The 15,415-nt window shown below is 36.0% G+C and overlaps 2 protein-coding genes across 11 annotated transcripts in view; one reads left to right on the top strand and one right to left on the bottom strand.

The window, feature by feature from the left end:
- The window catches only part of LOC124171482 (CCR4-NOT transcription complex subunit 2), an 81,291-nt gene extending 72,138 nt beyond the window's left edge, over positions 1-9,153 (bottom strand). For 9 of the 10 annotated variants that reach the window (XR_006867765.1, XR_006867767.1, XR_006867804.1 and 6 more), the window contains exons 1-2: positions 7,315-7,500; positions 5,238-5,692 (exon numbers count right to left, since the gene is read on the bottom strand). Coding sequence is in view for 7 of the 10 variants with exons in the window: in XM_046550686.1 (XP_046406642.1) it covers positions 5,238-5,692; positions 7,315-7,413 (554 nt within the window). In the remaining 3 variants the exon portion in view is untranslated. Of the gene's footprint in view, positions 1-5,237; positions 5,693-7,314; positions 7,501-9,044 lie in introns of those variants that run through there. The other variant, XM_046550694.1, reaches the window with a different exon arrangement.
- Positions 9,154-9,304: 151 nt separating this feature from the next.
- LOC124171530 (V-type proton ATPase subunit E) lies at positions 9,305-13,888 on the top strand. The gene is made up of 5 exons (XM_046550709.1): positions 9,305-9,469; positions 9,647-9,822; positions 9,952-10,120; positions 10,217-10,368; positions 13,036-13,888. The coding sequence occupies exons 1-5, from the start codon at positions 9,437-9,439 to the stop codon at positions 13,184-13,186; spliced, it is 681 nt and encodes a 226-aa protein (XP_046406665.1). The 5' UTR covers positions 9,305-9,436; the 3' UTR covers positions 13,187-13,888.
- Positions 13,889-15,415: the final 1,527 nt, after the last annotated feature.

Genomic DNA, 15,415 nt, shown 5'->3' with positions numbered 1-15,415 from the left:
AGGACGGGAGTGAAGCAACAAATGATGTTGCTAATAGACTTCTTATGAGTGATCTCCTGCCCTGAGTTTGTGAAGATGAAGAAACTCCAATATCTGCCCATAAGAGCGATGAAGAAATTGTGGCTGCCATGGAAGAAAAGTAGCAACATTGGAAGATGAGAGCGAGAATGAAGAAGTAGAAAATGAATGTGAGGTAGAGATACCAAAAAAAGAAAAGTATTGGATAAGATACTTTAAGTGATGAATTGGTTAGAGGGATGGAGTGATAGCGATTACCTCCATCTTTAACGTTTGCAAAACATTAAGACTTGTGTGACAAAGAAAAGCTATTAACCATCATGCCAAAGGAAAATCATAAAAAAGCATTTGCTATTGTATTTCACAAATAAATTAGTTATCAAAATTAGCTTTAACCCTTTACTACTTCCACCATTATTAACGATGAAAATATTTGGCAGGACGCTTCTTGACCTCGGAGACGATTGCCGAAAATTTTCATCTGAGATTTTCCTAAGCAGGCAAACAAATGCTGAAAATATACATTTCCTTGCTCTCCGCCTTTCATGACGATCGCCGGTATAAGAGATCTTAGTTTTGGGACCCAACGCAGTGGGGCTTATGCCTTACCCTTGGAATCTGGGAGCAGGTACTCGGACCCTTGTCTTATATTACCCCTCTTCGTGGTAAGGGATTTCGGTCATACAATTGTTCATTCAGTCAGTTTGCAAAATAAATATATGTTTCTTTCTCAAAATACATAAACTTAGGTTTGAGTTCTTTGTCTTTTGCACTGCCTTTACAATTTTTAAACAAAATTCTACCATAAATATTAACTTATACCTTGATCTCAGTATAAACATCAACATGGAAATTGTTGAAGCATTACATCTTTTAATATTGACAGTAGAGCTTCGTTCAAAATTTGGCAATTATCAGAAAAAAAATGAGGAATTCAATTCTAAGTCTGCAATTTACATCCAAGCAACAATTATCTATGTAGCTAACTCATATAAACAAATCATAAGTTGATCGCGAACCAATGCTGCTGGTAGGGTAATAAACCTAAAAAGAAGCGAGCCCAACTACCCTCGGAGTCAGGGATAATGCAGAGTCCCAGCTAGGAAGGGTAAAAAAAGGTTGGTGCTGAGAGTGTATGATTATTTGCAAAACCCTTCTTGAAAATTGTCCAGCAAAAACACTCCTTACAGAGGGTACCGAAGAGTCTCTAGGGACTCAGTCCAGTAGTCATGCTAAGGAGAGAACTCCACCATCATGTAAAGGTTAAGTTTTTTTTTATGTTTCCTATAAACTTCTCATAATAATGCAGTTTTCCAGTAACACAGGTGTAAATTCTATCCCCCTAGCCCTGTGTTGTAACTGAAATTTACTGCACTGTAGCAAAATTTACGTCATGAAGTGTTTTAAAACCTAGCACTGCACACTTACAATGCATGAATGTGGCCTTGGGTCATTTACTTCATTCTTTCCCACCCCAAATGCCTCAAAACTATGTTAACAAGTTTTATCACATGGTCAGTACTCAACCCAAGAGAGAATATCAATGCAAATGATTTGATAGTGATAGATTACGATATAAATGGATTAGGGCTTAACATTATGCCACATTACAGAACTATCCTAAGAAGGGACAATCCTCTTGTGGCTACTGATACTATCTACTTATAATAAGTACGAGATGGATACTTTTGGCAAAATATGAAGACCAATCTTGAGTTATCAATGTAACTTATTGCCATCTCTTCCAGCCTAATGATATTGTATTGTAATTTTCACGAGCAAAAAAAGAGGATTATTCACCTTCCTCATCCATTTTGACTTCGTATTACAGCCATTGTATGGGATACAAGAATGAAACCTAATAAACAAAAGGAATGAGGGATGAAAATGGTTGTGGTGCATGTTTGCACATCTCTAACAACACTAATCGAGTTTTGTCGCAGCATACTTTATACATATCTGACAAAATAAAATACAGGCGGTCCTCTACTTTTGTACACTTGACTTACGTATAATTCATACTTTCGTACGCTCCAAATTGACACCTTTTAGCTCACTTTCGTACTATAAATCCAGACTTACGAATGCTTGTCTGTAAGATATTTTTAGAAATTCCCACAATGTTAAATGAGCACCCCAATATTCAACTGCTTCAATGGCAGAATATTCGGACAATACGAACGTATACAATCAAGGACAATGTTGACTTTAATCAAGGTGATTTTTTTGAGAGAGACACTGGCTGCTATAGGATCCTTTATCAATAAAGGAGAAAGCTGTAGTTCAGCCTTCATTGGAGAGATTTTTCAAAAAAGTTGACTAGACGCCATCAAACAGCTTTCAAGAAAATTAACAAATAAAAATGCTTCTTTCTTATTATGTTCTTCCGTTTGAGTGCTGTTTAAGACATGCTGAGGATAGGCGATCATGATATGAACCCCACCAAGGAATTTTGATGTAAAAATTTAAAGGTATCAAGAGTGAGGGTTCAACAATTGAATTTTGTTATGCTTTTTTGATAGGTCTTTTTATTTATAATGGACATTAAAAGAGGAATGTCAACTTAAACACCAAGAGGGAAGTATAACTTGGTACCCAACAGAATTGTTTTTTTATTTTTTTAACTTTTATTTTCATTTACTTTATTAATTTATTATTAAACATAAGTTAATAAAAATAAAATATGTTTTTCGTAAGAAAAAAAAATAAGGTTTTCGTACGTCTATTTCTCTCTATTGGAACATAACCCCTAATTAGTATGGAACTCAATGGTTTGACTTCCATACATTCCACTTTCATACACGTTTTCAGGAACGCAAAAAAAAAATATTATTAAAAAAAAACGCATTGTGTGCAAAAGTCAGGGACCACCTGTAAATCACCTTCTTAATGGCAGAAAAACCACTTTCATACACGTTTTCAGGAACGCAAAAAAAAATATTATAAAAAAAAAACGCATTGTGTGCAAAAGTCAGGGACCACCTGTAAATCACCTTCTTAATGGCAGAAAAAATTAGAAATAAATCAATCGCAAGGAGCACTTAAGAGTGATATTTCATTACACATATGTCAGTGGCTGTTCATTAAAACAATTAGGTAGGAGCCTGGGTAATTAATGGAAAACTTAGTGTGGGGTTTGAGTCATTTCAGATTAGGGTAAGATTTTTAGCATGTGCTACAGAGAAACCGGTTTGAGTCATTTCAGATTAGGGTAAGATTTTTAGCATGTGCTACAGAGAAACCATGAATCATTGAAAAAGACATTATGAGATGAAAAGTAACATGGATTTATTAAGCCTTGGAGAAGTGAACTCCAGAAATTTCACCAAGGCAGTTAACAACTCAATTTTAATAGGCTGTGCTCCTAGTTTGCTGTCAGTTTTTCAGAGGAATAATAGATAGTTTCATAATACATCATTTCTTGTTTATGAAGCCCAGAGAAGCTTATTAAAGATGAAGCTAATTTTATGTGAAGTACTTAATATATTGTTCCGTTAAAAGCCATCTCGAAGTTTGCTTTGAGAAGATGGTGTAACTGGCTAATGCCTGACTTGCAATCTAGAAATCGGGGTTTGAATACGGGCTAAGTCTAACTTTCATGGCAAACTTCAACCTTGGTGTTGACAAATTTTTAACCTTAATCTAATCTTTTCCGATTTTATCCCCAAACCAGTCTTGACTCTACAATGGCCTGAGAAGCCATACACATGTCTTGAGTAATTTAAAAAATTTGCTTACGTGGTATTGCCATGCAATCAAAGGCCAATACATGGAGAATAAAGCCAATTTACCCTTGCAGTTGATTTATAAAGTATAAATTACAATTAGCACATCCATGATTAGCTGATATCAAAAACCCAAATCCCCTCATAATTTATTCAATTTGTTCCTAATTCACATAAATGTATACTTAATACACACATGTCACAATATTCTGAAATCATAAAAAATACTTTAAAGCCTTTACACAAAGTCTAGCATTATTGCCATGAATATTCATTGAACAGAAATGACAGAAATTCGGATCCTGCACAGTCCACCAAGAGTGATTACATAGACATAACTTTGGAATACAATGGTGATCAATTCCTTTGATGAGGAGTAAAATCGGAATGCCAATAAAAATTGCTGTCATTAAAGGTTTAAGCGAAATAGAACTATGTAGCCTATCTTACAACATTCCTTACAACAAGGAACACGTATGGTATACGATTAAATGCACAATACCCTCGAAATTATGTATGATATTTTCAAACATGCACCAAAATGGCTACAACAAAAAATTTGCAGGCTTCAAATTTTGCAACACATCTAAGAACACAAAATTATTAAGAAAATGTTACACAAATAATTTAGAGATATGAGAAAAGCTGAAGAGTAGAAAAATAATGGAGGGAAAAGTACCATCACAATGACAAAGATTTTAGTGGCAAAACAAATTATCTAAATCCAAGACCAAATGTTGAATAAGACAATTCCATGCAAGAAGAAAACTCGTATCTCTGGCATAAATCATGCAAAATGAGATCATGCAAGTTCATGAACACAGGCATGTAAAAGTAAAACTGAGTAATGGAATTATCACCCATAATTTAATTTTTCATACACCCATCATATTTTCTAGACACAGTTATTAGCTCATTTATTACATAATTCAGTTTCCAAGTGTTTCATCATTCACAACTGAGTTCGAAGACCCATCTGAACAAAGCTCATCAAATTCTGCTTCAGAATAACCAGCTTTCAAGCTAACAACCTCGGATAAAAGTGTGCTGGTTTAAAAAAACATATGAAGGTCTATGAGGTGAGTGAAGGAAGGACATAAAACCAATGTTTTTCTTGAAATTTAGATCACGACAGATATTCTATCATATCTACTATCTGAAAATGAAAAAATCTTGATATCACAAATGTAATTCCAATCGCCTATTACAAAGTTTCAAATTAAATTGCGAATTTCATCATGAAAGATACTGCAAAAGGATGATAGAAATAGTGGAAAATTAAATAAGAATGAAACAAAAACTTTCTTAGTACCAAAATATCCTTATGATTTAAAATTCATTCTCATAAAAAATATTAATAGAATACTCAGCAAAGGTTTTGCACATTTCGTAAGTAGTACCTAAGTTAAAACAAAAGCACAACTATACAGAGGTCCAAATTTACCAATTTGCCACAAAAATGACCCCAATATCTTCAAGCACAAATGAACTTACCCCATACTTTGAAGTCCTCGCCTATCCGGGAAAGATCTTTGACCAAATAGTGAATTCCTTGCTGCTCCCATTCCCGGCTGCATACCACGGTTTGGAGATAGAGGTTGCCCCGATGATGCTGAGTTTCCGGAAGGTGGAGAAGAAAAAGACCCCCCAGCCCCCAAGAAAAGTCCCCGGTCACCACCCATTGGGGTTGGAGTAGCATGACCAGATGAAGAGGATGAGGGAGAAGGACCCCCAAAGGCTCCCCTCGACAGCCCCTGGGTGCCCCCTCCCCCACCTCCTGCCAGGCTCCGAGGTGGCTGTTGGAAGTTCAAGTTGGCCATGGAGCCACCTTGCCAGAGTTGGCGGTGATGCTGCCACGCCTTTCCACTACTTTCACTGCTACTACGGGTGCCACCTTTGCCCTGAGATTGGCGGTGGTGAGATGATTGACCACGCTTGTGTCGCTGACCCTGAAAGAAAATAATGAGAAATCAATCCTCACTCGATACAAATCAAAGACGGCCATGGAAAAGTCCAGAGAATATTTTCCCTAACTTTCTTGCTATTCCAGACTCTCTCTCTCTCACCCCCTCCCGGCCCCAATGCTCACTCTCCCAACAGGGCCCCCAATCCCACTTAGGAACTACTTATGTCATTCACCATGTATTCTCCGTTTACTGCAATATAATGAACTAATATAATACTACAAGTAGGTGATTAGTAAGAAAGAGGTGAGAATAAAGTGCAAAGCTACACCAGGGAATTTAGAGCCCTATCAAATAAAAATATGCCTAAACATATCACCCACGAGCAAGGAGCTGCCAAGGAAACACTGAGCTTAGAGATTAAAGGCCTAGATACATAATACATTAACTTGTACAACTGCATTAACCAAATTTGAACAGGTTCTATTTTCAGTTCATGCCTTTGCACAAGTTGGATGGTTACACAGTGCATTTTCGTGTTCGTACATTTAGACATTAAGTCATGCAGGTTAACATATGATTTAACCAGTCCTTAAGAAATAATAATAGACCAAAGTTTAGTAGGATGTGAGTAATGTTTCTGACACATATTTTATGCTAGGAAAGAAGAATAATTTAAAAAAAGATTTTGTATTGTTACACAGCTACCGTCAAAGGTACATTTCCACCCAAAATACCCAAAGAAATTAATCCAAATACATGAGACATAAATGGTTGAAGAAAGAAACAGGAAGAACATTTTCAGCAACAACAAACAAACACACAAATAAACCTATTATGGATGTAAACTATTCTCGTATAAGAATAAAGGAAAAAATCTATTTCTGTACAAACATATTGGCACATAGCTGAAAACTTAACACGGAACAGCAGCATTACAGAAATACTGCTTATGGGTAAACCTATAAACAAATTAGTAGATATTTAATGAACCCAATTCATCAAAATATTTAACACAATATTTGTAAAAATAACATCTAGTGGTGAAGTGAGGGGATTTAATTTACTCCGATAAGGATGACATATGAATACAAAACAATTTTATCAGAAAAGTTTACTTTTTCGTGCTCAATTTCATGTCCTACCATGCCAAATTTTTCACTAGAGCATTTGCTGTCCATAGAAATCACGTAGAAGTCTAATGGGATTGTTACAGAAGATACTATGTCATGATTACAATTCCAAATAACAACAGAAGGTTCTCAACCAAAGTTTAGATCATAAAGTGATGTTTATGAAACATCATAAATTACCTTCTTATTCAAGCGGTATCAATAACAACTGGTCACATTGTAACGAAAAATTAGTTTTCTTAAATAGGAATTAAAAGCAAGGGCACTAAAATTAGCATGGCTTTCTAAGATCAGGCAAATTTTCGCATTATCTTCACGAATGGTCAACCAAATCTGCGGTTCATTCTTCTACATTCGTCCATAAAACATTCGAAATAACATAAAATAATAAACGTGATAGTTTACAGCCGCCGTTATCGTTCACACTAACATAATTAATTGTAGCACACTAAGCAGCAACTATGGTGCATGAACACGGAGCATATACATCGCTTAGAGGCATTAAAATTTATATTCATCGGATTATGGCTGTACCTTGGATATTGAAGTTCTTCCGAGGGAGGAAGTTTTAATTCCATGTCCAGCTCCCAATGACCATGGGCGTTTTACTTGCTTATGCTCTAAACCTGGCATTTCCTATGATTTCCAAAAATAATTCACCGGAGATGATAATGGAGATATGCTAACCCGTCAGGCGTCTTTTTTACGGAGCCAGCAGATTTACTGTATGGTTACTGTCTTTCATTAATATTGCTCAACTATTAAATAAGTCATTTGGCATGATGGTTTTTATTGGATAGAAATCACACCTCACAAATTGTTAAATAGCAGCAGTTTTGAACATATCACATATTTATTTGCCATGGAACAACTGCAGTCGTACACTTTTGATTGAAATGCGTACTAATATACACGGCTAGATTCACTAAGGACAACACTTCAGACAAGCGAAAAGACATAAATTGACAACCGCCTGCAGTCCTAAGGAGTCAATAATCGGACATGTCTGTCAATGTAAAGTAACCGGAAGGCTAGTAAAATGCTACTTCACGAGCCCATTATCGTCAACTGATGCATTACGACCTTTCTCCGATGAACCAATTATGACAATGTAAACATAAACTGAAACAGTGGATACCGAAATGATACATCTGTCCTGGCACACCGTTGCCAAAGTTTAACAACAATGTATCTTTAGGAAAGACAGACAAAGAACAAGAGAAAAAGTAGAAAAAATGCTTAAGGGAGCATACGCAAGGATATCTATTGTAGTTTTCAGCTTCTTCTGCAACTTACCAAAGAAGACTTGAACTTACGCAGGGGTTCTATGTGCAACGGTCACTAGAGATTTATCAAGATCACTGATATGGTATGTGAAATAAGATTCACTTAGAATTATCACCTGAAAATTAAGTATTGTGATGCACTTCCATCAACAATATTACTGTGCATGAATCTGCAAGCATTATTCAGCGGTAGTTGTGTTTCACCATACAAACTCTGCAATTGCAACGTCTTTCCCACATCACATTGATCAGTAGTAACAATATGCCACAGTGAAGTTTTTCCATGCTTACACTTAAAATAATGATCACGGGCAAAACTCTTATAATAGTGATATAACAAGGAATAAACTAAATTATCAATTTTAGTCCCAAATGTGAGTCAATTAGTTTCATTTCAGCTTCCTGGCTATTTGGCACAAGCCTACCTCATTATTACAGGTAATTATTCTATTGAAGTTCGTTTATAGTACTTATCACCTCAGCCAAGGTCTACAACATGTATGCCCTAAATTCTAGCCTTCTGAAAAATAACTCGTAACAGACGTTAACTACAACTGGCTGAGGAATAATCACGGGAAAACTTAAAAATTATGATGCTGGTGCAAATAATATTACATCTTTTCATACCGGAGCACTGAAAATACTAACCGAATGAACCCAAATACTCGTATGCTTAGCGAAAACATACCTTGTGTTGATTCCAAAACAAATGTGACGTTTGGCAAAATAATCTGATTCCACAGAAGTATCCGGATCGTAATGCTTTTAATTTCCTTTCTGTGCCACAAAATCAACTTTAACGGTCCAAAAAAATGGATTATTCAATAAACTTAAGGTAAATGTTTCTTTGTAGTTGTTTATACTGACTATATTACAACTTATGTTTATCAGCTAAGGGAGACGTGGAACGCTCATAAAAAGGAGGAATAATGTATAAGCTAAATTTGTTAGTCTTTTACAGCATGCGTAATGAATTACCTCAAGCTATTCCGTGGGCCTTATACTTTTCTTCTCCAGATATTTATTCGTAAGCAAAGTGCTTCCATATTAGCGACCTATGCTGGAAGTTTCTGCTCAATTGAGTGACTAAAATAAAAAATGAAATGAAAAAGTGGAATATTATATGATTTTTGAATCTTTAAAATTAATTAATTAGTTTATTTTAAAAATAATAGGCAATAAATATAGTTAAACATAATTTTATATGGTAATAAAATCCTTTAGTTTGGGCCAGTTAGTATCCCAATATCATATGATCTGCTAGGCGTTTTGGGGTTGTTTAGCAGTTGGACGTGAATATTATTCTGTTCCTCGCAGTATTTTCTGTATTTTAGTGTTAAACGAGAAGTTTGTGCAGCAAAACTACAGCCATGGCTCTAAGCGATGCAGATGTGCAGAAACAGGTGAGATCATTAAATAGGTTATCACCGCTCATCAAGCCTGCTAATGATTTTTGTCATATTGCGACTACTTTTTCAATTGAACCCGCTAATTAGTTCGAAATTTAGTATCAGTTGTGAAGTTATCATGTCATTAAGTAATAATTATTACGGAACTCACTTTCATAATTTATCAAATAGATCAAGCATATGATGGCCTTCATCGAACAAGAGGCAAATGAGAAGGCCGAAGAAATAGATGCCAAGGCAGAAGAAGAATTCAATATCGAGAAAGGCCGTCTTGTTCAACAACAGAGACTCAAGATTATGGAATACTATGAAAGGAAGGAGAAACAAGTTGAATTGCAGAAGAAAATGTAAGAGCTCTTCGTTGTAATCTCTAAGTGTTTTCAAAGAGTTAATTCTTGGCTATCATACGTTCTGTGCGGGGATGTTGTACGGGTCAATTCTATTACAATTTTTTTTATTTACTATTTTACCCACAGCCAGTCCTCCAATATGTTAAATCAAGCTAGATTAAGAGTCTTGAAAGTACGTGAAGATCACATCGGCCGAGTCTTGGATGAAGCTCGCAAAAGACTCGGGGAAGTCACCAGGAATCCAGCCCAGTATTCGAGGCTCCTCCATTCACTCATACTCCAAGGGCTGTTGCAGGTAAGATGGATCATAATTATCCATTTCCACTTCTAGATGATTTTTTAAATCAATTTCTTGGGATTATTCATGATTTTAAACTTGCATATATTCTAGCTGTTGGAGACCAATGTTGTTCTAAGAGTAAGGGAAGTCGATGTTGGACTTGTGAAATCTGTTATTGAAGGAGTTCAACAGAAGTACAACGAAGCCACTCAGAAAACTGTTAATCTGAAGATTGACACGGAGTCATATTTGCCTCCGGATATGTGAGTTGATCAAAATGCTACCTCATTGTCCACACTTATTTCCCATAGGCTCATGAGTGCATCATAAGTTTCACACATGGTTTTCCATCTTTATCCCTCAAATATTTTTTCAGTTTTTTATTTTAATTTAAAGTTGTGTTCTTCAGTCCCAGGAAGAAATGAACCACTTAGTATTTTACTGGGGCACCACTCTCGAAAGCTCTACTAGCAGTCCCGATCACACAATGCCATACCCCTCCCCCCCTTGTCTTTGGAGGGATCATTCATAGCAGTCTCCCCTAGCTGTACACGAGGAAAGGTTGGAGGGATAGAACATCACCTAAGGCAAATTCACTCAGTCCTGTTCACTTAGAAAAATTTCTTGGCGAAGGAGGCTTGGGCAAAATTTTGGAAACATGAGAATATTATCAAGAAATGTAAATGACTCGACTCACTACAATACATATTTGTAGTTTGGAGTAAATTACATATGAGGGGGTGATATGACAAGGGGTACAAGTGATTTTTTTCCAAACAGAGTTTGGTACAGAAATTGATAGAAGAATATTGAAAAACTTGGTGGCCAAGCGATATGAGTGATTCTCTGTTCTGTGCTGACATGAAGTAGAAATTCAAATGCACAAGGTGGTATTATTTCTGATGGATACAATCTTTGTTGTAAGATAACCCCTGCATAAATGAGATAAAGGTTTTATCGCATGCCGAGCTGAAAATTTTATCCTACTGAAAATTTACTTTTTCGCTTAATCACAAGAACAACTTATAGTAAATTTCCTTTCTATGCTGTTTATAACTATGCTTTTATTTCATCTAGGGAGAATAATTTTCTGCCATTTATTTCTTCTGATAAGTTTTTCTGGTTGGTGCCCACAGTGAGGCATTACCCACTCACCCAACCCTTGTAAAACCTTTATTCGATTAGTAAAATAAGGCATTGCAATATTTCCACTGAGTTTTATTGTTTTATTGCAATGTCTAATTTTACTAATATTAAGAACCTCGACCATATCGTGCCTCGCATCATACAAAACCTTTATTTGATCCTTATAGCAATAGACTTTGAAGCAGGGGTGGGACTGGAGAAATCTGACCGGCTACACTATAATTTCTTTTTGGTATATTCAGCATGGCATCTAATCATGACTTTTATCATTATACGTTTTCAAATTGTGATTACTCTGTTTTTTTAATCAGAATTACACTAATAATATTAGCAATTTCACTTATTATTTTAGCCATCCAAACTATGGCAACTGAATCTGAAGCACAGGAGGAAGATGAGCAGATGTAGTAGTTTTATTGCCATCATGATTGGGGCATGTCCCTCCTCAGCTACTCTTTGTCCCAATTAGAGACCTTTTGGAGAATGTTCTTAAGGCCGCTTTACACGGAGCATATATAGTGTAGGTTAGCACTGACATTTTTGAAATTACAAGAATGCAAGCTCGAAGGAGAGCAGGGTTATTTTGCCATCTCACATCCATGCATTCTATCAATTCACCGCCTTGCAGGACACAATTTTGACTGCACCTTCATACATATGTCAGGCAATTGATTGCGCAATGATGTGCCCTGTGTATAATGGTCTTAACAGAATGCAGCAAGTGGAGTGGGTGCAGAGTTCACTTCCTCTGAGGCACAAATTTTGGGTCAAGCTCCTCCTTTTGCTGCATGGATGTGGTTCTTTTATCCTACACTTAATATATTATTTTGATATCACGTCTATTGACTTAAGGTTAGAATACTGTCAAGTTATAAATGTTATGGAGGATCTGTTTAAGATACATTATTGAAACTTATGTAATAGCATTTACAGCAGGGACATTTATCAAACTAGTGTTCACCTTTCATTGCAATAGAAAGACCGATTTCCTAGTTTTGGGTTACAAACATTCCTTTCCCCTTGTATGAATTTATATTAATGTTTGCTTGTGCTCATTGGATTGTATGAATAAACATGGAGCCCAATATTCCAGCACTTAATACTTCATCCTATAAAGAGTAGTGGGAGGAGGCATGGATAGTTATTGGAGTAGAATATGAAGGATTACTTATTACAAGATGAGTAATGCCCATTCATTCAGATGCAGAGAGGGTGGTGGATAGGTCAATGTTAAAAGTGGGGCATTTTTGGCATAGTAGAATGTACACAATGTTCTGTGTTGTGCATAAAAGATGTGACATTGTCTGGAGAGAAATGTGAGAAATTTATCTGGTAAGGGCTTGGTTATTTGAATATGACATGTGTTACATCTTGCTCAGTTGCAGGATGACTGCGGCTTTGTTACTATTTTGTATTTTGATGGAGGTTTAGTTGTTTTAAAGATGCCTACCAGATTTTATGGTTGTTTAAAGTCAATCGAAGGTCATTGTAGGAAGAATCTGGAGGTAGTACAATTGTACAGAAGGATGAGGAAAAGGCGTTTGAGTGTGCTCCATAATGAGTCAACACCTGGAAAAGAGGTAGTGCAGAGGGAAAGAAAGTATATAGAGTTGTCCCTGCTCTGCTGTTTTCGTCCTAAAAATTTTTGTTGGAGAGATTCCAGGTAAATCCAATGTATGAGGACAAAGTTGTTCTGGCAGTTGGTAAAAGCCTTAAATCAGAGGATAAAGATATGGCCTGACTGTATGTACTTGTTTACTGACATAATTTAATTATTATTTCAGATGTGGAGGAGTTGAGCTTCTTGCACTGAAGGGAAAAATTAAAGTGGCCAACACTCTAGAGTCAAGATTGGATTTATTGGCACAGCAGATGGTTCCTGAAATTCGAACATCTTTGTTTGGTCGCAACCCCAACCGCAAATTTGCAGATTAGTGGGTGGAAAATTTAAGTATCTAAATATTTTCAAGAGCAGAGCTCATTTCGTATAGGAATGGATTAGAAAAGAGGCATTCATTCATTTTGGTATTGTGTGTGAGATTAGAGGAACTGTTTCCTGAATGGATGCTTGTAGAAAATTGTGTATAATAAATGAAATAATGTTACCTTCATCCATAGATGCAATGCATTTTCCCTTACTATATTGAAGACTCTCAGAGAATAGTTGACCTTTTTTCTAATTAATGATTAGGTGATTTTTAAGGTTGGGGTTGATTATTATCGGTCTTATTATTGTGGTTGCAGTTTTATGCAGTGTACAAATAATCAATTTTGGGCTATTGATAAGAGTTTTTGTTGTTGTATAGAAATATATATATTAAAAACTACAACTGCCTGCCATTGTAAGCATTAATCCACCTGCACAATTTTTTTTATTTATGAAGAGTATTAAATTGTTTTTTGGGTGTGTTGTACAGGTTGCTGTAAGTCTGTTTCTGGTTTGTATTAATGTAATGTCTTGTATATTAACATGTACATATAAATGGTAATTAATGAAAGGAGTACATGATAATTGTAAAGCATATGCATTTGAGGTTAATTCTGTAAATTATGTCAACATTCCATCATTGCTAGAGACGTAGTAGTTGTATGTTATTATTTTATCATACCAGGATAATAAATGGTGTCATTGATGAATTATTTGTTTAATTACATTGTAATTTGTAAAGATCACATACTCAAGGTCAGCAGAGGTCATCATCAAAAATATACACATCTGAAGGGCTGCCACTTGTGATGTAACTTAGTAAATGAGCCAAAATTGATGAATTAGGAATGTGGATTGAAGTAAACAGGCCACAACAGGGTTAACTAAGGACATGGGGATGAGTAGTAGTAAAAAGGAGGAGTAGAAAGCTAATCATGGGAATAAGTGACTGTATTTTGCAAGTGCTGGAGCAGAAATAGTTGGTACTGTTTGTATGCAAATGTTGATGAAAATAGTGTTAAACAACATTTACTTAGGAAAAGGGATTATGTGGAGGAGAAATAAGTAGTGAAAGAACAGAGTTACAGGAAAGGAGTGCCGAATGACTGGGAGATTGGGTGGAGGGGAGACCACCAGAGAGGGTAGGAGTTATTGGGGGAGAGGGGTGCCACAAAAAATATTAAGTGCACACACACTCTACTGTGTATTCTTTGTTTATCATTCATGAGACCTAGAGTCCAGTTGATCATTAAAAAACTGCAAAACAAATTCCCTCCTCTCGCATTTAGATACTTGCAATGTGCAGCATTGAGTTAGAAGAAATATTCAATTGAATTCAGGCTAATAAAATGTAGCATGACTGAGTCTTTCAGAAGCTGTAGCAGAGGCCAGCCAAACAGTTATATGTCATGAGCACAGCAAGTCAAATGATAAAATAGGAGCATGGACGAGGAAGATATTATTGATAAGCACGTATTCTCATAGCTTATTTTTCTTAAAAATTTATAGCTAAAGACTGGTCTTATAATGGAAACAAACTTATATGTACGGTCCTGGATGAAAATAAAGAACCACTTTGGTCTAGGCTAGGAATTGAAATGAATTTGTACATAAGGTATTGGCTTCAGACAACTATTATCTGTGAATACCCTGAATCACTAACACAAGCAAAAAAACAAGCTGTGGAATGTCTTCTTCACCTGCAGAGAATCAACTACTTTATTGGGTGGATTTAATTTTATGTCTGAAGTCATATGAGCAAATAAGATACATGCAGTCACAAGAGCGAGGAATTCGTGGTTGTCATTAAGTAGTCGGCAGTTTAGGATAGAATTCATGTTAAAATTGGAAACCAAGATTTGGAAATATGTAAAAGCTCTGAAGGGACCTTGACCCTCTTCCATGTTTAATTATCTATAGAATACTAACTGAGCATATTAACCATTACTTATGAACTGTTTCAATTCTTAAGATAAGAGATAGTGAAAAATTCTGGAAAATTTTAAGAATGATAGACAATATCATTTAGGGGACAAAATCTCATGGCTCCTCCGCCAGGCTTATTGCCTGGCAAAGACCATACTCACCTTCACTTGCAATGGCAGGTATTCAACCACAACACTACCTGACTTCCCACTGCTCCTATCAAATGATCAGCAATGCTTGACTGTGAAAGAAGATGGCATGGGTTGCACTGTTTCCTGTATTTCAGTCTTCTTGTCAGTGGTGTACATTCA

This window comes from Ischnura elegans, chromosome 1, assembly GCF_921293095.1.
Source record: "Ischnura elegans chromosome 1, ioIscEleg1.1, whole genome shotgun sequence".
In the NCBI taxonomy this organism is placed as follows: Eukaryota; Metazoa; Arthropoda; class Insecta; order Odonata; family Coenagrionidae; genus Ischnura; species Ischnura elegans.
This window is presented reverse-complemented; position numbering and strand designations above follow the sequence as displayed.